Source organism: Crocuta crocuta, unplaced genomic scaffold, assembly GCF_008692635.1.
Source record: "Crocuta crocuta isolate KB4526 unplaced genomic scaffold, BGI_CrCroc_1.0 scaffold103, whole genome shotgun sequence".
NCBI classification, from domain to species: domain Eukaryota; kingdom Metazoa; phylum Chordata; class Mammalia; order Carnivora; family Hyaenidae; genus Crocuta; species Crocuta crocuta.
This window is the reverse complement of record NW_027529192.1, coordinates 721,155-741,580: the sequence shown is the minus strand read 5'-3', so window position 1 is coordinate 741,580 and position 20,426 is coordinate 721,155. Positions and strand designations below refer to the sequence as shown.

The window sequence follows — 20,426 nt, the reverse complement described above, 5'->3', positions numbered from 1 at the left end:
AGCGAAAGTCGGACGCTTAACCGACTAAGCCACCCAGGCGCCCCTATTTATTTATTTTTGAGAGAGACAGAGACAGAGTGCGAGCGGGGGAGGAGCAGAGAGAGAGGCAGACAACAGAATCTGAAGCAGCTCCAGGCTCTGAGCTGTCAGCACAGAGCCCCATGCAGGGCTGGATCTCAGGAACTGCAAGATCATGATCTGAGCCAAAGTTGGATGCTTAACTGACTGAGCCCCTCAGGTGCCCCTATTTTCTTTGTTTTGATAGTGGCCATTCTAACAGGTACGAGGTAGTAACTCATTATGATTTTGATTTGCACTTCCCATTTTCTAATGATGTGTGATACTGATCTTTTCGTATGCTTATTGACCCTTTGTATTATCTTCTTTGGAGAAATGTCTAGTCAAGTCCTTTACACATTATTTTAATAGAGTTATTTGGTTTGTTGTTGTAGGAGTGTTTTGTTTTTTAAGTAAACTCTGTGCCTACTGTGGGGCTTCAAATCTCAACCCCGAGATCAAGAGTCGCTTGCTCTACGAACTGAACCAGCCAGGTTTGAATCTCTTATCAGATAAGGACGAGCAGGTTTTGTCTCCCATTCTGTATGTTGCCCTTTTCTGTTGATTATTCCCCTTGTCGCACAGAAGGTTGGACGTTTGGCGTAGTTTCATTTGCTTAGTTTTGCTTTGGATGCCTGTAATTTTGATGTTACGTCCATGAAATCACTGCCAAATCCCATAATGTGAAGCTTTTCCCCTAAATTTTCTTTTACAAGTTTTGTAATTTTAGGTCTTACATTTAGGGCTTTACTTCGTTTTGAATTTTTACATATGGTATAAGGAAAGAGTCCAGTTTCTTTCTTTTGTGTATGGATATCCAGTTTTAACACCATTGGTTGAAGAAGCTATCCTTTCCCTATTGAGTAGCTGTTGTTCCCTTGTCAGAGATCATATGACCGTGTATATGAATATTTATTTCTGGGTGCTCTGTTCTTTTCCATTTATTTATGTCTGTCTTTATACTAGTACCGTATTAGTTTTGATTGTTCTAGCGTTGTAAGTTTTGATTGTTCTACGTTTTGAAGTCGGGAAGTCTGAGACCTCCAGTTGTGTTTTTCTGTCTCAAGATTGTTTTGGCTATTTAGGGTCCTTTGAGATGCATATGAATTTTAAATGGGTTTTTTTTTCTATTTCTGCAAAATATTTCTTTGGAATTTTGATAGTGATTACATTGAAGCTATAAGTTGCTTAGGTAGTATGGACATTGTAACAACATTAAGTTTTCTAATCCAGGAACCCCCAGATAATTTTATGCTTATATGTGTCATCTTTAATTTCTTTCAGCAGTGTTTGGTGGTCTTAAGTGTGTACAAGTCTTTCCCCTCAGTGGTTAAGTTTGTTCTAAGTAATTTTTCTTTTTCTGGTGCTATTTTAAGTGGGATTACCATCATGATTTCCTTCTCGGGTTGTTTATTGTTAGTGTGTAGAAATGTACCTGATATTTGTGTGTTGATTTTGTATTCTGCAACTTTGATGAGTTCATTTCTTCTAACAGGTTTTTTACCTTAAAAAAATTATTATATATATATATATATTTTTTTTAATTTATATCCAAGTTAGCTAACGTATAGGGTAATAATGATTTCAGGACGAGAATTTAGTGATTCATGACTTACATATAACACCCAGGGCTCATCCCAGCAAGTGTCCTTCTTAATGCTCATTGTACATACACACACACACACACAGCACGTCTTCTTTATCATTCATCAGTCCATGGACATTTGGCTCTTTCTGTACTTTGACTACTGGCGATAGCACTGCTCTAAACATTGGGGTGCGTGCGCCACTTCAAAACAGCACTCCTGTACCATTTGGATAAATACCTAGTAGTGCAATTACTGGGTCATAGGGTAGTTCTATTTTTAAATTTTTGAGGAACCTCCATACTGTTTTCCAGAGGGCCTGCATCACTTTGAATTCCCACCAGTAGTGTCAATAGACCCCTCTTTCTCCATATTCTCGCTAACATCCACTGTTGCCTGAGTTGTTAATTTTAGCCATTCTGACGGGCGTGTGGTGGTCTCTAACTGTAGTTTTGATTTGTATTTCCCTGATGATGAGTAATATTGAGTGCCTTTTCATTTGTCTGTTAGCCATGTGGATGTCTTCTTTGGAAATGTGTCTATTCATGTCTTTTGCCCATTTCTTCACTGGATTATTTGTTTTTTGGGTGTTGAGTTTGATAAGGTCTTTATAGATTTTGGATACTAACCCTTTATCCGATGTCATTTGCAAATACCTTCTCCCATTCTGTAGCTTGCCTTTTAGTTTTGTTGATTGTTTCCTTTGCCGTGCAGAAGCTTTTTATCTTGATGAGGTCCCAGTAGTTCATTTTCGCTTTTATTTACCTTGCCTCTAGAGACATATCCAGTAAGAAGTTGTTGTGAGCCAGGTCAAAGAAGTTGTTGCCTGTTTTCTCCTCTAAGATTTTGATGGCTTCTTGTCTTACATTTAGATCTTGCATCCGTTTTGAGTTTATTTTGTGTGATCTAGGAACATGGTCCAGGCTCCCTGTTCTGCATGTTGCTGTCCAGTCTTCCCAGCACCGTTTGCCGAAGTGACTATCTTTTTTTTTTCTATTGGATATTCTTTCCTGCTATGTCAAAATTAGTTGACCATATGTTTGTGGGTCCATTTCTGGGTTCTCTGTTTTGTTCCATTGATCTATGTGTCTGTTTTTGTGCCATTACCAAGTGTCTTGATGATTACAGCTTTGTAATGCAGCTTGGAGTCTGGATTTAGGAAGCCTCCAGCTTTGGTTTTCTTTTCCAAGATTGCTCTGGCTCTTTGGGGTCTTTCCTGGTTCCATACAAATTTTAGGATTGTTTGTTCTAGCTCTGTAAAGAGTGCTGTGTTATCTTAGTAGGGATTACATTGAATATGTAGATTGCTTTGGGTAGTATTTTAACAGTATTTGTTCTTCCCATCCATGAGCTTGGAATGTTTTTCCATTTTTTGTGTCGTCTTCATTGTCGTTCATAAACTTTCTATAGTTTTCAGTTTATAGATTTTTTACCTCTTTGGTTAGGTTTATTCCTAGGTATTTTATAGTTTTTTGGTGCAGTTGTAAATGGGATCGATTCCCTGATCTCTCTTTCTGCTGCTTCATTATTAGTGTATAGAAATGTAACCGATTTCTGTACATTGATTTTATATCCTGCAACTTCGCTGAATTCATGTATCAGTTCTAGCAGTTTTTTGGTGGTATCTTTTGGGTTTTCCAAATAGAGTATCATGTAGTCTGTGAAGAGTGAAAGTTTGACTTCCTCCTTGCCAATATGGATGCCTTTTATTTCTTTGTGTTGTCAGATTGCTGAGGTTAGGACTTCCAACACTGTGTTAAATAACAGTGGTGAGAGTGGACATCCTTGTCATGTTCCTGACCTTAGGGAGAAAGCTCTCAGTTGACCTTAGCAGTGGGTCTTTCATATATGGCTTTTATTATCTTGAGGTATGATCCTTCTGTCCCTACTTTCTTGAGGGTTTTCATCAAGAAAGTATGCTGTATTTTGTCAGATGCTTTCTTCGCATCTACTGAGAGATCATGTGGTTCTTATCCTTTCTTTTATTAACGCGATGTATCATATTGATTGATTTGCAGACATTGAACCACTAACAGTTTTTTCTTTTTTTTTAACGGACTTTCCAGGGTGTTGTACATGCAAGGTCATGTATATTCCACTTTTCTCTTTGCCTCCCAAGGGAGAAGTTGCAAGTTGGAATTTTCCTCCCATTTCTGAGCTGTGTTAGCTTCAGAGAAGAGCTGGCATGATTGAAATGAAATGACTTTTCTTGTGGGGGGGGGTACTGTGACTTCTTAACTGGTTTCTGGAGTTCTATTAGAGGAGTTTTGGACCATATATTGCTACTAAGTCCCTGTTTTTGTGGGTGAGCAAGAGATGGGTCTTTCTAGTCCACCATCTGATGTCACTGAATCTCTTGGTCTTTAAAATTAACATAATGGCATGAGTTTTTCTATTCTTGCTTTCCTGCTCTTTGAAGAAGGAAATAGGCAAATATTTGCCTGTAGTGGATACAAAGATGGGAAAGAAATAGAAAATAAAAGCTAGATTTTGAAAAGTAATTTCATATAGTACATAACTTATACTAATTCTGTTGACTGGAGAGGATTTAACCATGGCATGTTAATATGCTATTTTAAGGCAAGCTTATATTACTTCACTTTAATTTATATTTCTCTCCTTTATTTAACAACAGAAGCTACAGATCCTTAAGGACCTGGATTTCAGTATGAATCAGTGTTTAAGTATATGTCAAGATGCGTTCTCTTGTGTATATGTACATGTCTGTGGGAAGAAAATAAATAATGAACGTGAATGTTTGGATCTTGGTCATATTGGTATCAGTTTAAGTAATTGTAAAAGAATTTAGGCATTTGTTTATATTTTGGGGGAGGGAAGGATAAATAAATAACGCCACAATTAAAGTCCATAGTAAAATACATTTTTTCTGACAGTATAATTTATCTAAGACATAATATACATCAAGTTTAAGACTATGATAAAACTTTTAAAGACACATGATTTTAAAAGACTTAATGAAATTGTTTTTTATAGAGTCTGAAAAGCTTTCAGTTATTAATTTTAGATTATATTTCTTTAAAAACGAGTTTTGCATTGAGAGGAGTCTTTTAACCATAGGAATATATATATCTTTTATGGAATCTCATTATTTCCTCAAAATGAAGACGAAATGAAATGGTAGTTTTTAGTAGCTCTTTTGTTTTTTCTGCGTAGCATACATTTATAAGCAAATGATTACTTTTTGTTAAGATTCTAGTAAAATATTTCAGAATATTAGGAAAATGGAGTATGTCTAAGTTCTTTATTAAATTGTTATTGAGTGCCTGCCATATTCCCTATTCCAGGCACTGTACGGGATTGGATAGGATTTTGTTTATCAGAATGAACAGAGCAGCATCAGGTACTAATTGGGGAGATAAATATTAAGCAAACAATGTATAAATGATCGTTTATAGTTGTGATAGCTTACAAAAAGACTTTGAGAGTCTTTGAAAATATGTAATGCTGTGATATCATTAAATGAATTTTAAAAAGCTTAGGTGTTACTACTGGTCAGCTAACTCAGTGAAAGGGAGAAGTATGCAAAAAGAATGGAACATGATACTTTTCAAGAGTAGATAGAAGTCCAGTATAGCTGGGGAGAGGAGGGGGGGGAGAGCATTTCATTATTTGGTTGAAGTGCCTAGAAAAGATTCATGTGCTATTTTATAGATTTTGAACTTTTATTTTAAGCACAAGTGACGTGATTCATATTTGTAGGTTTTTTAAATTTTTTATAGATTTTTAAAAATTTATTTGAGAGTGAGAGCAGGGGAGGGGCAGAGAGAGAGAGAGAGAGAGAGAGAGAGAGAGAGAAAATCCCAAGCAGGGTCTGCAGGTTCAGTGCAGAACCAGACGTGGGCCTCAAACTCCTGAGCCATGAAATCATGACCTGAGCTGAAACTGGATGCTTAACTGACTGAGTCACCCAGATGCCCCTCATATTTATAGTTTTTAATGTTGATCTTAACTGCACTGTGGAGTATAGATTAGAGGGAGCCAACTCTAGTGAAAGGTGGCCTGTTTGTTGCCCAAATTCAGAAGGATATAATGAGGGTTGTCCTAGTTTCCTAGGGCTGCTGTAATAAAGTTCCACAAACTAAACAGCTTAAGCAAAAAAACTAGTTTCCATGCCTGGAGGCTGGAAGTAGCTGGTTCCACCTGAGAGCCACTGGGCCAGGACCTCCTTTTGCTCCAGGCCCCTCGTGTTGGCATGTGGACGGCTGTGCTCTTCCTGTGTCTGCCTTCTGTGTGTCCTTAGGTTCAGGTACCCTCTTCCTATCAGGGTACCAGTCACACTGGACCAGGGTCCGTCCTAACGACCCCATTTTAACTTAATTCTTTAAAGACACTGTCTCCCAGTATGGTCACGTTCTGTTATGGGAAGCTTAGGATTTCAACATAAGAATTTTGTGGAGACATAATTAGGCCTGTACCAATGATTAATGCTGATGGTGGTAACAATAGAGAGAAATGGACTGACTTGAGAATTATTTAGGAGCTAAAACTGGTACATTTTAGTAATAGATTAGAAATGGTGAGATGGACAAGAAGTTGATACCAAATATTCTGGTTTGACAAGGGTTCTGAGTGATAGGAGTCATTTCATTTGGGAGCATAAATAGAGAAGCCTATTGAAGAGGAAAGATGATGAGCTCTGTATTCAGGTGTTCACGTGATATCCAAATGCGGATGTCAGGTAGGCAACTTACATGTGAAACTGAAGCTCGGAAGAGAGGCCTGGGCTGGAGAAATAAGTTTGAGAGACATCAGCTCATACATGGCAATCAAAGCCATGGTAATGGATGAAAATGGCTAGAGAGAGAAAAGACCTGTACCTAGACAGAGTCCAAAGAAAATCCAACTTATAAAATAAAATTATACAGAACACTATTTTCCCAAGTGGTATAAGCAGTGTGACATAGGAAAAGATAGTTATAATTCCTACCCATGTATTTAAAAAATCTTATCCTTTAAACTGTCTCATATATTTTATATCATATATATCTTAACACTGTAGGACTTGTGTAATTTTAAACAAATAAGTAAATGTATTTTAGGGCATGTATCAAAAAATATTTTCCTTTCAGTGACTTTGGGAAACTGTTAACAGAGGAAACAGCAAGGCGTATCCTAGATGAAACCAAAGAGAATAGGGTAGCCGAAGCCAAGGTACCGGTTTTAAGGAGAGGACGATCCCTAGTAGATATATTTGAAATTCTAAATACCAGTAGACAGTGCATTCTCATCAAGGGCAATATTGATCCCAAGAGAAAGAAATAGTTCTGTTGTTTTGCTTTGTTTTGTTTTATGGGGAGTGGGGAGGCACAAAAACACCTTAGATATTATAATGGTTTGTGGCCTCAAGAGTTCAACCCTGCCCTACAAAATTTTATTCCTTAGTATTTAATTTCTCTTATTAGTGAGAAACTAAATTAAATTTAAATAAGTACGTTATACTTATATAAGCATTATATTTGTATTGCAATTATTTCGTTTTCTCCTTGTAGGGGCAATAAAGAAAAAAAGTTGAGAAACACTACAATAAACTATATAGAAAGAGTTTTAAAACCCTTTTTCACTGTAGTTTAACAGTAATCTCTAGGGCAGAGTGTGGGATTTGAGTTTGAAGAGGAACTTTAAATTTTTGCCGTATGTATTTCAGTATTGAATATTTTACACCAAGAATTTATTCTTCTGTTGAGAGTTAAGTTAGATTATCTAATTACCCATCCAAAAAATTAAAAAGAATGAAGAAGTCACCATATTTAATCCTATCACCCAGAGTTCATCTCTGTTAATGTTTTATATATAGTTTTTCTGTTTAACTGGATATTTTATGTCAGGTCCTATCTGTTCTGTCTTCAAAAGTTATCTGAAATCTGACTACTTTTCACTGTCTCCCACTGTCTCCCAGTACTACTTTAGTCTACTCCCCCACTTTTAAAAACAAAAGGTAGAATGTACCAAAAATATTGCTATTTTTCTTTAAACAGTGTGCATGTAAGAGCCAAGTTTCAACTTCAACTAAAATTCTTTTGGTTGTGTAAGCTTTCTCATTTTGCTGTGTGGTGTTCATCCTGAAGTCCCTGTTGAATTTGTGACTACCTTCTTTTGTAATTGACATAGCGAAATGTTTCTCCCTGAAGGCTATTTTCCAGTAAAAGAATTTTTTTTCCCTTTTCTTGCTTCACCATGATCCCTCTGCTTTGAATCCAGAAGATGATTAAGAGCTCATTTAAAATTGATATATATTTGGCTTCTTTGATCAAGTCTTTCTTATTCACAACATGATCTCTCTACAGAGATCTCTGGCACAGAATTTTTGCTAGATCTACTTTCTCTTCTCTCTTGATTTTAATGCCCTCTGCTTCCCTCTGACCTTCTCTCAGTAAGCACACCAACTTGTAAACTCTTCATGTGAACTGATCTTCACCTCTTTGTGTCTCAAAGATTGAGTTGGATTGTACCTCTTTTTTTCTCAGACTTATCCCTCAACTTTTGTTTTATAGTTTACATCTCCCACTCTTCTAGAAGATTCTCCGCTTTCTCCAATAGCAGCCTTGGCTTCTTCCTTAAGGGCCTACCATCCAAAACCAAAATTAAAATGAAATCCTTGGTCCTCTCTCTCCATCTACATATTTTTTTTCCTTTCACACCCGGGTTTTAGTAAGCTACTTTGTGTGTCTATTTTCTTATTTCTGTTTTTCTCAAAACCACTGAAATCAAGCTTCTCCTGCATTCAGACAGTTCTTTGCTGACTTCGTTCTGGTGACCCCACTACTACATCCTTCTAGTTCAGTCCTCCAAGGTCATGGCTGTTCTTCTGCTTCATGCTTTCCCCCGTCACGGACATTGCATCTTTTCAGAACCCTTCAGTGATTCTTTTTCTCTCACCCACCTCTCCTTTTGAAGTATTTTATTTATAAAATTTCAAGCATACACCAAAGTAGAGAGCCAGAGTGCAGGACAGTGACTGGCAAATCACCCAGCTCCAGCAGCTGCCAGCTTGTGAGCAGCCTTGTCGTTGTTCTGTGACTGTATACACCCACTCCTGTCTCTCCGTTCTGGGTTATTTCTTCTCCTAACTTTTAAATAATACTGTCCTCCTGGGTCCCATCCTCAACCTTGTTTTCTTCTCACGCTACACGCAATCAGTAGAAAAGCTCACACATGCTAACAGTGTCTAAAACCTCCAAATGCTGGTAACACCTAAATCTGTTTCCTCAGCTTAGATCTTGTTCCTAAGCAAGAGATTCATATTTACTAGCTTAGATAGTCTTCACTTGGGTGCTCCATAGGTTCTAGAAGCAGAAATCCATATGAGCTGATCTTTCTCTGCCCACCTGCTGCCCCTTCTCAAATTCCATTTTGGTTGATCGGTCTTCCATCTTCCTAGTCCTATAGAAAAATATCTAGGTCTAGTCCTTCATAAGTATATTTCATTGCTCATCAAGCCCCGTCAGTTCTCCTGCTGCCACAGTAAAGCCTCTTGTGCCTACTTTTTTTTCAGCAGAATAACTGATCTTACCTGCAGGCTTGCCAACATCCCACATACTGTTATTATCAGAGTAATTTACCAAAAACACAAGTTTAGTCATGGTATTATTAAAATCCTCAAATAGTTCACTGATATCTATACAATAAATTAAGACACTTCGTGACCTGATTTATTTTTCTTTATTTTTGAGAGAGACCGAGAGAGAGACCACAAGCAGGGGAGGGGCAGAGGGAGGGAGACCCAGAATCCGAAGCAGCTCTAGGCTCTGAGCTGTCAGCGCAGAGCCCCGCACAGGGCTCGGACTCATCAACTGTGAGATTATGACCTGAGCTGAAGTTGGATGCTTAATCAACTGAGCCACCCAGGCACCCGTTGATCTGATTCTTGTCTTACTTTCCATCCTTACCACTACCCTTTTTCCTGAATGCTCAAAATGCATTCAAAGAATAGAAAATGCTTTTCGTGGGGAACCTGGTTAGCTCAGTTGGGAGAGCATGCAGATCTTGATCTTGCAGTTGTGAGTTTGGGCCCCATGTGTAGAGATTACTTAAAAATTTCAAAATCTTCAAATAAAAAATGCTTTTCACCTCTATATACTCTGTTCATCCCTCTTACTAGAATGCGCTCTCCTCATTTCTTCTTCCCATCTGTATGGTGAGTCAAATCTTCCTTGGAGTCTAACCCAAAATATCCTGACTCTTCATAAAAGTAAATTCTGGAGGCACCTGAGTGGCTCAGTCGGTCAAGCATCTGACTTTGATTCAGGTCATCATCTCACTGCTTGTGGGTTTTGAGCCCCACGTCAGGCTGCTGACAGCTCAGAGCCTGGAGCTGCTTCAGATTCTGTGTCTCCCTCTCTCTCTGCCCCTCCCCCACTCGCACTCTCTCTCTCTCTCAAAAATGAATAAATGTTAAAAAATACTTTTAAGAAGTAAATTCTGTAAACTATTATTTTTCCTTTTGCTTACGTAGTTTATAAGCTCAGAAAGAGGAAGGACCTGCTCAAGGCTACAGAGCCGACAAATGGCATCCCTTTGTGTAAGTCAAGGTTATCTGTTTCAGAGGCCATAGCCTTTTACTACAACTAATACAAGAATATTCATTTGAGGTTTGGACCTTATAACTGTGTACAGTAAGGTACTATCAAATATATTTTAGCAAGAAAATCTATGGTAGGCTCCGTGAGTATTTATCTGCTCTGAAATCAATTTTGTTCAAGTATTGTCAGTCTGAGTTTCTCTCTTTATATTTAATTAGGTCAAAATTAATGACAAAAGCAGTCAAAGACCAAGCTGTAATACTGAATAACAGATTCATCCAAACAGAAGTATTTTAGAATTCCTGTACACACAAACACACGCGCGCGCGCGATTTGAACTCCTAAACCTGGGACTAAGAGTCGCATGCTCCATTGACTGAGCCAGCTAGGCGCTCTTATATTATCTATATTTCTAAAATACATCTGATTTTTTTTTATTTTCAGCTTATTGGTCTCTGCCAAAGGTCTAACTTTCATCCTTTTTAAAGTTTTAGAATTATACTATTGTTTCTATTTATAACTAAGAAATAGGCCAAGAGTTATTTTAAGTTGCAAACATTTATCAAAAATGGTCTGATAACATGACTGCATTAAACTTAATGAAAATGCTATGGTCTGAATCCTTGTGTCCCCCTAAAATTCATATGTTGAAATCCTGCCCCCTCCAAGATGATGCTCTTAGGAGGGGGTGTCTTGAGGGGGTGATTAGGTCATGAGGGTAGAGGCTTCACTGTAAAAGACAGCCCAGAGAACTAGCTCCTTTCATCTACCATGTGAGGTTACAGTGAAAACATAGCCATTTGTAAGGAGCGGGACCCTCACTTAGACACTGAATCTGCCAGGACTTTGATCTTGGACTTCCCACCTCTAGAACTGTGAGAAAAAGATTTGTGGTGTTTATAAGTCACCCTATTTATGGTATTTTTGTTACAGCAACCCAAATGGACTAAAAAAGTAAGATGGTATTGGAGGTAGATTGCAAGTAGATTAATAGCAGATATCTTCCCAGTGGAAATCTAGTCAAATTATTATAATCTAGTAGAATTAATTTTATTTCAACATACTTAGGAGCGATCACATAACATGCTAATTTGATTTGAAAGTGTAAAATGATTTTTTATGTTTTTATATATTCCTTTTTTTGCAGGTAGTTATATTTGTAATATATTGTGGCTTTGACAATAAAATTTTTGATAATTCTTTGATAAGTAAAATTAATATTTTTATATTTTGGCAGAATTATATAATACGATAGTATATAATCATATACATACACAGAAGTATATATACACATATATATAAATCTTTGTTGTAATATCCTACCCCAAAATCTACATTTTCATCATGATCTCCTACAATTTTCCCATCTCTCTGAATCTACCTCATCTTTGTTTTTTTAAACTTAATAAGCACTTTTCAAGTCCTTTCTTATTCCAGCAATTGCTAATGCTTTTCAGTATACATCTTTAGTAACTGACCCTAGCTTTTAGAATGACAAGTTCTTAGAATTGACTGATTGATTGATTTTTTTCAACAGCTGTGTAAGTGTTCTCCAGGGAAACAATCAGTAAGAGAGCGCTCTCTCTCTCTCTCTCTCTCTCTCTCTCTCTCTCTCTCTCTCTCTCACACGCACGCACGCGCACATACAGAAAGAGAAAGATTTATTATAAAGAATTGACTAACACCATTTTGGAGGATGATAAATCTCAACATCTCACTCAGTAAGCTGCAAACCCAGGAGAACTGATGGTGCGTGTCCACTCTGAATCCCAAGGCTTAAGACTGAGGGAGAGCCGATAATATAGTTCCAGCCCAAAAGTCTGTAGGCTCAAGACCCAAGAAGAACCACTCATTTAATTTGAGTCATAAAGCCGGAAAACAAAAACAAACAACAAAAACCAAAAAAACACTGATATTCCACCTTGAGGAAAGAAGGAATTTCTCTTAGCTTTTGTTCCTCTCCTCAGGCCTTCAACTGATTGGATGAGGCCCACCCACATTGGGGAGAGCATTCACTCAGTCTACCCATTTTTCTGTTAAGCTCATCCAGAAACACCCTGACAGACAACCAGAATCATGTTGACCAAATACCTGGGGCATCCAGTAGCCAGTCAAGGTGACTTATAAAATTAAGCATCACAGCAATAGTAGATAGTATTATGTGGCAGTCACTAGAGATACAAAGAGACATATTAGTTATTTTAATTATATATTATAAATAGTGTTAGCAATGTTGACAGGTATTTATATAATGCTTACTGTGCCAGGCATGTTTTAAGCACTTCATCAGAATTAATCCATTTAATCTTCATGATAAATGTATGAAATGGGTTTCCTTCCATTTTATAGATGAGGATACTGATGTATAGAGAAATCAAGTAACTTATCCACAGTCACAGTCAGTGGTAGGGTCTGTATTTTTTTTTCTTTCATAGTTTATTGTCAAGTTGGTTTCTGTATAACACCCAGTGCTCATCCCAACAAGTGTCCTCCTTCATGCCCATCACCCCCTCTCTCCTCTCCCCCACCCCCATCAGCCCTCAGTTCTCAGTATTCAAGAATCTCTTATGGTTTGCCTCCCTCCCTCTCTCCAACTATTTTTCCCCTTCCCCTCCCCCGTGGTCCCCTGTTAAGTTTCTCCTGTTCCACCTATAAGTGAAAACATATAGTATCTGTCCTTCTCTGCCTGACTTATTTCGCTCAGCATAACACCCTCAAGGTCCACCCATGTTACTACACATGGACAGATTTCATTCTTTCTCATTGCCGTGGAGTATTCCATGGTATAGATAAACCACATCTTCTTGATCCATTTGTCAGTTGATGGACACTTGGGCTCTTTCCATGTTTTGGCTATTGTGGAGAGTGCTGCTGTGAACATTGGGGTCCATGTGCCCCTCTGCATCAGCACTCCTGTGTCCCTTGGGTAAATTCCTAGCAGTGCTATTGCTGGGTCACAGGGGAGTTCTAGTGTTAATATTTTGAGGAACCTCCACACTGTTCACCAGAGGGGCTGCACCCGTTTGCATTCCCACCAGCAGTGGAGGAGGGGGCCCATTTCTTGTAGGGTTTGGATTTTAACTTCAGTATTTTGGCTCCAGAGTTCCTCTTCTTAGTCATTATTCTATTTCTTTACTTACATAGGAAAGTCTCATTATGATGGGGAATATGAGATGAGATGCTATGGAAGTATATAACAGAGTGTGTCAAACCTAGGGGAACCAAGAAATGAGATACCTAAGCTGAATTCTCAAGGTGCAAGTTTTAAAAGCTGATAACTAAGAGAGACTAAAAACCTTCAAGAACCTGAAAGAATTTGAGTGTGGTTTGGGTGTGGTTGAATCTTTGACCTCAGTGGTGCAAAACAAGAAATAGGCTGAGAAATTCAAGTCATAAAGGCTTTGTAAGTCAAGTTAAGGGAGAATAATAGTTTTAATATATCAGACAGAATTTAGATCAAATCCCAGTTCTGCTACTTCCTGTTTCCATTCTAAGCAGGTCACCATATCTTTTTGAGCTTTTGTTTCTCTCTAGAAAGAGACTAAGATAGCTTTCTTATGAGATACTCAATAACTTTCAATATCATTCTTTCAATAAATATTTATTTTGTGTTTTTTTATGTCTGGGTCACATTCTCAGTGCTGAAATTACCGTGGTAAAACAGACAAAAATGTTTCCCTGCGTTCCTGGAGTTTACATTTCAGTGGCTGTTACAGGGTTTAAACGAGGTAACAGTCCATAGTGCCTGTTAGTTACATGATGCACATTCAGAAAATGCCAATTTCTTAGCCAAGGTTTATATACATTCTATAGTATATTCTAGAGTATAGACACTTTATCTGGGTGCTCTGGTTAAGATAAAAGTATATACTTCATGGATTTCAAGTTTTGAGTGACTTGTCACTAAGAAGGAAGAAGTAACCGGATTATTTGGGACTCAAGTATTTTCTTTCAAAAAGGTGTGTCAAGGAATTAGAATTTTCTTGTTTATTTTAGCAGTTCTCTAAAGCCTTGAAGATTTTCTACTCTTTCTAGAAATCTGTTTCAGTAATTCTATGATTTTTTTTTTTTTTACCTCTAATGAGTTTATGGTTAATTATAGCAATAATGACACATCCGAAAGAAATACAAGAAAAATCTTTTAGGGGAGATAAAAGCAAGCAAAAATAATCCACAAAACAAACACAGAAAACAAAGGAAATACCAAAAAAGCATAAAATAAAATGATAAAAGCAAGAACAACCTATTAAGTAAACATATTTGGTTTGTATTTTCTTATTAAAAGACAAATTGTATTTAAAAATAAAATAAGTGTTATTGATAAGAGTCACATCAAAAGCTAAGAGTATAGAATAAAAGCCAAACCGAGTGAGAAACACTTATTTCTAAAAGTAATAGTGACAATATTAAGATAAAATAAAACACACAATGATATATAGAATAAGAGGGTCACACATATTTTCTGTTACTAGTCTCATCAGCAAATCATGCTGAGAAAAACTGGAAGGAAAAAATGGGACCTTTACCTTCAACCATACACAGAAATTCAAAATGAGTTAAAGTCCTAAATGTAAAACCTAAAATTATAAAACTCCTAAAGGAAAACATAGAGGGAAAGCTTCATGAAATTGGATTTGGAAATGATTTCAGGCATAAGCCACCCAAATCACAGGCAACAAAAGCAAAAATAGATCAGTGGGACTACATCACACTTGAGGATTTGTGTGACAGAGGAAACAATCAACAGAATGAAAATGCAACATACAGAATAGGAGAAAATACTTGTAAGCCATATATCAGATAAGAGATTGATGTCTAGAATATAAAAAGAATTCCCACAACTCCACAGCAACAAAACTCTATTTAAAAATGTGTAAAGGACTTCAACAGACATTCTCCAAAGATTGCACACATATAGCCTACAAGCACATGAGAAGATGCTCAGCGTCACTCATCATCAGGAAATGCAGATCAAAATAATGAGATGTCATGTTGCACTCATCAGAAAACAACAAGTATTAGTGAGGGCGTGTAGAAATTGGAACCCCTGTGCACCGTTGATGGGAATGCAAAATGGTACAGCTGCTGAGAAAAATAAGAGAAGTTCCTCAGAAATTTAAAAATAGAATTACCATATGATCTGGCAATCCAACTTCGGAAGATGTATATCCAAAAGAACTGAAAACAGGATCTTGAAGGGGTATCTGCTCACTGCAGCCTTATTCATGATGATAGCCAAGCGACAGAAGCAGTCCTCGCGCCCATCCACGGATGAATAGTTAAAGAAAATCACACACATACATACACAACACACGAATATTATTCAGCCTTAAAAAAGAAGGAAGCCCTGTCACATGGATAAAACTTGACATTATGTAAATGAAATAAACCAATCAAAAAAGACCTATGATTCCACTTAATATGAGGTATACTAAAGGAAGTACATGCTTAGAAAATGAAGTAGATAGGTGGTTGCTCAAGGGGCTGGGGGGAGGGGAAGGAAAGGGGAATTCGGTTGGTATAGCGTTTCAGTTTTCCAAGATAAAAAAGTTCTAGATGCAGTTAATACTGCTGTACATTTAAAAATAGTTATGAGTAAATTTGTGGTTTTTTACCACAGTTTTATTTATTGTTTTCTCTGAATTTTAAAAAAATTGAGGACTAGGTATTAAGCATTTTATTAAAAGAGTTTTAATTGCTTTGAATTCACTTAACTACGTTATTTTGTAGATTTCCATATTGGAGACATTGAGCTATTAATAGATTTCCTAATATTAAATGATACACTGCAGACATAAATCAACCTATTTAGATAATTCAAATAATTGTTTTAATATCCTATTAAAATCAATTTGCTTTCATATCTGAGAATTTGGTATTTGTAATCTTAAGTAAGATTGACCTAAATTTTCCTTCCTAAGGGTATGTATGTGTGTGTACAAGTAGGTCTATAGTCATCAGATTTTCTTTATCAAGACGAAAAGCTTTCAGTTTTTCAACATTTTGCTATTCTGTATGGGCTTTTCATATATGGCCTTTATTATATTGAGGTAACTTCCCATTCCAAGATTTTTGAGTGATTTTTATCATGAAGGGGTATTGAATTTTGTCACATGATGTCGTGTGTAACAGTTGAAATGATCACGTGCTTTTGTCCTTCATTCTGTTAATGTCATTTTATAAAAGTTTAATATAAAAACATTTACTTTAAGATGTATGATATACATTTACTATATAATATACATATTACAAAAAGTCTTGAGAATCTGAATCTATTTTCTGATCATTACGTAAGTAATGAACAATGTTTGATTTGCCTTTTTTTAATAGTTGATTTATTTTTTAGACAGAGAGAGAGCATGAGTGGGGGAGGGACAGAGAGGGAGGGAGACACAGAATCTGAAACAGGCTCCAGGCTCTGAGGTGTCAGCACAGAACCCAATGTGGCACTTGAACCTACAAACTGTGAGGTGAATAACCTGAGCCAAAGTCAGATGCTTAACCAACTGAGCCACCCAGGTGCCCTTTGATTTGCCTTTTTTATGATATACAGTACTCAGTTGAATTCAAAGCAAATTCACATTAAAAAAGAAACCAATATTGAACACAGAAATAAATGTAGGTATAAAAGTGAGAAATCAGGGGCGCCTGGGTGGCTTAGTCGGTTAAGCGTCCGACTTTCGCTTAGGTCATGATCTCACGGTTTGTGGGTTCGAGCCCCGCGTCGGGCTCTGTGCTGACTGCCAGCTCAGAGCCTGGAACCTGCTTCAGTCTGTGACTCCTTCTTTCTCTGACCCTCCCCTGCTCACGCCGTCTCTCTCTCCTAGAAATAAATAAAAATATTTAAAAAAAAAAAAAAGTGAGAAATCAGTACTTTTCATTTGGTCATTTTTTTCATTTAGAACCTTGCAAATTGGAATTTCATTTGTTGCAAGTACAAAACTAAAACAGAATTAAAGAGTCTTCTCATTTTGTAGAACATATTTGAATATTAGGTATATTTTATTTTTGTTATTAGGGCTAACCAGATGAATTGGCACTTCTCTACTTCAAAATTAGAATATTGGCAACTTGATATCATGCACCACACCTATAGAAATACCTTAAAAGTATTTGGTAAAATTTCTAGAAGTGTGAATCTGTTTTAACAGTTTTAAAGTACTTTGTCTTATTTTAACAAATTATACTTGAACTAATGTTTCTCTTTTTAATAATTACTTTCTAAAACATTTATTCAAAGTTGAGTGAAGTATTGTGCTGAGTAATAGTAATTCCTGTGACTTAAAATTTTTTTTTACCTATCTGTACTTGAGGCAGTTCTCTCTGTAACTGGTAAATTAGTTTCTGGGGACATTCCTGGTCTAAGCTTGCTTTGTTCTTCATTTTGTTATGGTCACACAATTATCTTCTATATGTGTAAGGAAGATGGTAATAATAATTGTAATAATAAATAACTAAATTCACTGAGGGCTTATTATATGTCAGGGACTTTACTTTTGTAAACTTTACAACACTTTTGTAACCTTTTTTAATCGTACAGTAATACCGCAATGAAATGTAGGTACTGTTATCCTCAGCTTTTTACAGATGAAAGGGGGCTCGGAATGATGAAACTTGCCCAGGTTCATAAAGCTAGTAAGTAGCAGAGAAGGATGATGCCTGACTACTTGAACATGAGACATGATTTGAGTCATAATGTATGTTCCTATTCAGTTACTTAATAATGCCATTGTTTGATAGTTAGATGGTTTAGAAAATTTCATTTAAATACATTTGGAAAAAAAAATTAATACATTTGGAATAAAATTTTAATGTCATATCTTCTTACCCATTACAATTCTTAATAATGAATACATCCCCTTTTTGGGTCACAGGATGGACAATCTGAAATTTTGTACACTTTTTGGAATTCAGTTACTCAAGCGCTTTCTTCTCAGTTTCGCGCGGCAACAGATTGTAAGTATGCTATTTAATTGACAATTTAACTTCAACATTTTCCATTTACTTTAAAATTTAATGTGAAGAAGTTTTGCTTTACTGGTTTATAAAACACATCTTTTTAAAACTCATTGGCTAATTGTCATTTCTTGTGCTAGCCATATATTCAATTTTATACACGGTAAGTTAATTTTTAATATTTTTTATAATGAGTATGTGGAATAAAATTCTCCACAAGAATGAATGAATACTCCATAATTCAAACATAGAGGACCTCTGAAGTTTTCTTATGTAAAGGGTGTAAAGCAATTAATGTTGAAAAATTTAGTTGATGCTTATAGAATTATTTTCTAACTAAAAGCAAAATGCTAAGACTTCATAGTTTTTTTATTATTAAAAATGAGGATTTGAAGAGTGAACAGATGAAATACCTTCATCATGAATTAAAAGTTGCTTATTCAAACATGATCCCCCAAATCTGTTTGTTTACTTATTTTGGAGGGGGGGGGGTCATGAAATAATGGCACTATCTAATCACTGACCATATAAAGTGTTTTAGGAGTCTCTGTGTAAATTTTTATATATAAATGTTGTGAAGGTACCTAGTAGATGCTGACATTACTTAGTCCCTGGCAAGCCAGAGTTGAATAGACCTCACTAGCTGCTTCCCTACCTCTGTTTCTAAGGAAGTATGCAGCAAAGCAGTACCCGCAGGGAGGGTCCCCATTCGTGTGCCCACATAGAATTTAGAGGGTTTATTTTGGACTATTCTTCCATTTACTTCTACAGATTACACAATATAGAGAATGCTGTGCATATCTCTGTGTGAGGTATCTATTTTGGTCAACTTATTGAGATATAACTTAAATACAGTAAAAGTTACCAATTATAAGAAAATTATATGCTTTTTGACAATCAATTGTATCCTTTTACCTACCACCACAATTAAGAAACAGAAAATCACCCCTACCCCCCTCCAAATTTCCTGCATATACTTTTGTAATCACCTCTTGGCTCCTGGCAACTAGTGATCAGCTGTCTGTCAGTAAAAGTTACCTTCTCCTAGACTTTTGTAAAAACAAGTATCGTACAGGCTGTGTTCTTTCATATCAGCATAGTTATTATAAGATTCATCCATGTTGTTGCATATATCAATAGTCCCTCTTTATTGCTGATTAGTATTACATTATATAGATTATAGAACAATTTGTTTATCCATTCCCCTTTGGGGTTATTATGAATAAAGCTATTGCTGTTGTTCATGTAGAAGTATTTTGTAGACATAGGTATTCATTCTTGGGAAAGTACATGAGTGGAATTACTTGATGATTTTATAAGTGTATGTTTAACTTTGTAGATAACTGCTCAACTATTTTCCAAGATAGATGTACCATTTTACATTCCCACCAACAATATTCGGTAATTCCAGTTGCTCTGTATCCTTATGATATTCATGATATTGTCAGTCATTTTAATGTTGGCCATCCTTGTGAATGCATAGTGGATTTTCATTGTGGTTTTAACTTCCACTGGATTAAAGACTTAATGATGACCATACTTTCACAGGCTCATTAGGTATCTTCTTTGCTCACATGTTTGTCAAAATTTTGGGCTTTTAAAAAAAATTGTTGGATTTTTATTTTTTAGTTATTGCTTATTCTCTTATTATTGAGTCATAAGAGATCTTTATATGTATTATAGATCCAGAGTCCTTTCTCAGATGTATGTTTTGCAAATATATTTCCTTTGTCTGTGGTTTCCCTTTGCATTTTCTTAACAGTGTCTTCTACGTGATAAACATTAATTTTGATAAAGTCGTACTTATCCATTTTATCCATATTTTTAATAGTTTCCATTTTTTAACCTAAGAAATCTTTGTCTAACCCAAGACCAGAAGTATTTCCCCCTATATTTTAGTCTAGAAGTTTTACTAAGTTCTTTTGAAGTTAATTTTTGCATATGATATGAGATAAGGGGTAAGGGTATTTCTTTGAGTATACTTGGAAAGATCATATTCTGCCTACTGACTAACCTGGCCCTCTTACAGAAAAATCATGTGTAAGACTATTTCTGGAGTCTTTTTTTTGCATTTTTTATTTTTATTTTTTGCATGTCTGTGTTTATAATCACTAATGTATAAATTCTTCTATTTTATTTAACTTATCAAAATAATTTTTGTTATTCTAGGCCCTTTGCATTTTGATATATATTTCAGAACCAAGCTGTTGTTCCTATAAAAATGTTTCCTGAGATTTTGATTAGGATTACATAATGAGTCTACGGAGTCATCAATTTGTGATGAATT

At 36.1% G+C, this 20,426-nt stretch overlaps 1 protein-coding gene across 1 annotated transcript in view; it reads left to right on the top strand.

Annotated features, from left to right (window-relative positions):
- Positions 1–20,426, top strand: part of COG5 (component of oligomeric golgi complex 5) — a 297,454-nt gene that overhangs the window by 191,935 nt on the left and 85,093 nt on the right. Inside the window, exon 10 of the mRNA XM_077758336.1 lies at positions 18,058–18,139. Coding sequence (XP_077614462.1) covers positions 18,058–18,139 — 82 coding nt within the window. The remainder of the gene's footprint in view (positions 1–18,057; positions 18,140–20,426) is intronic.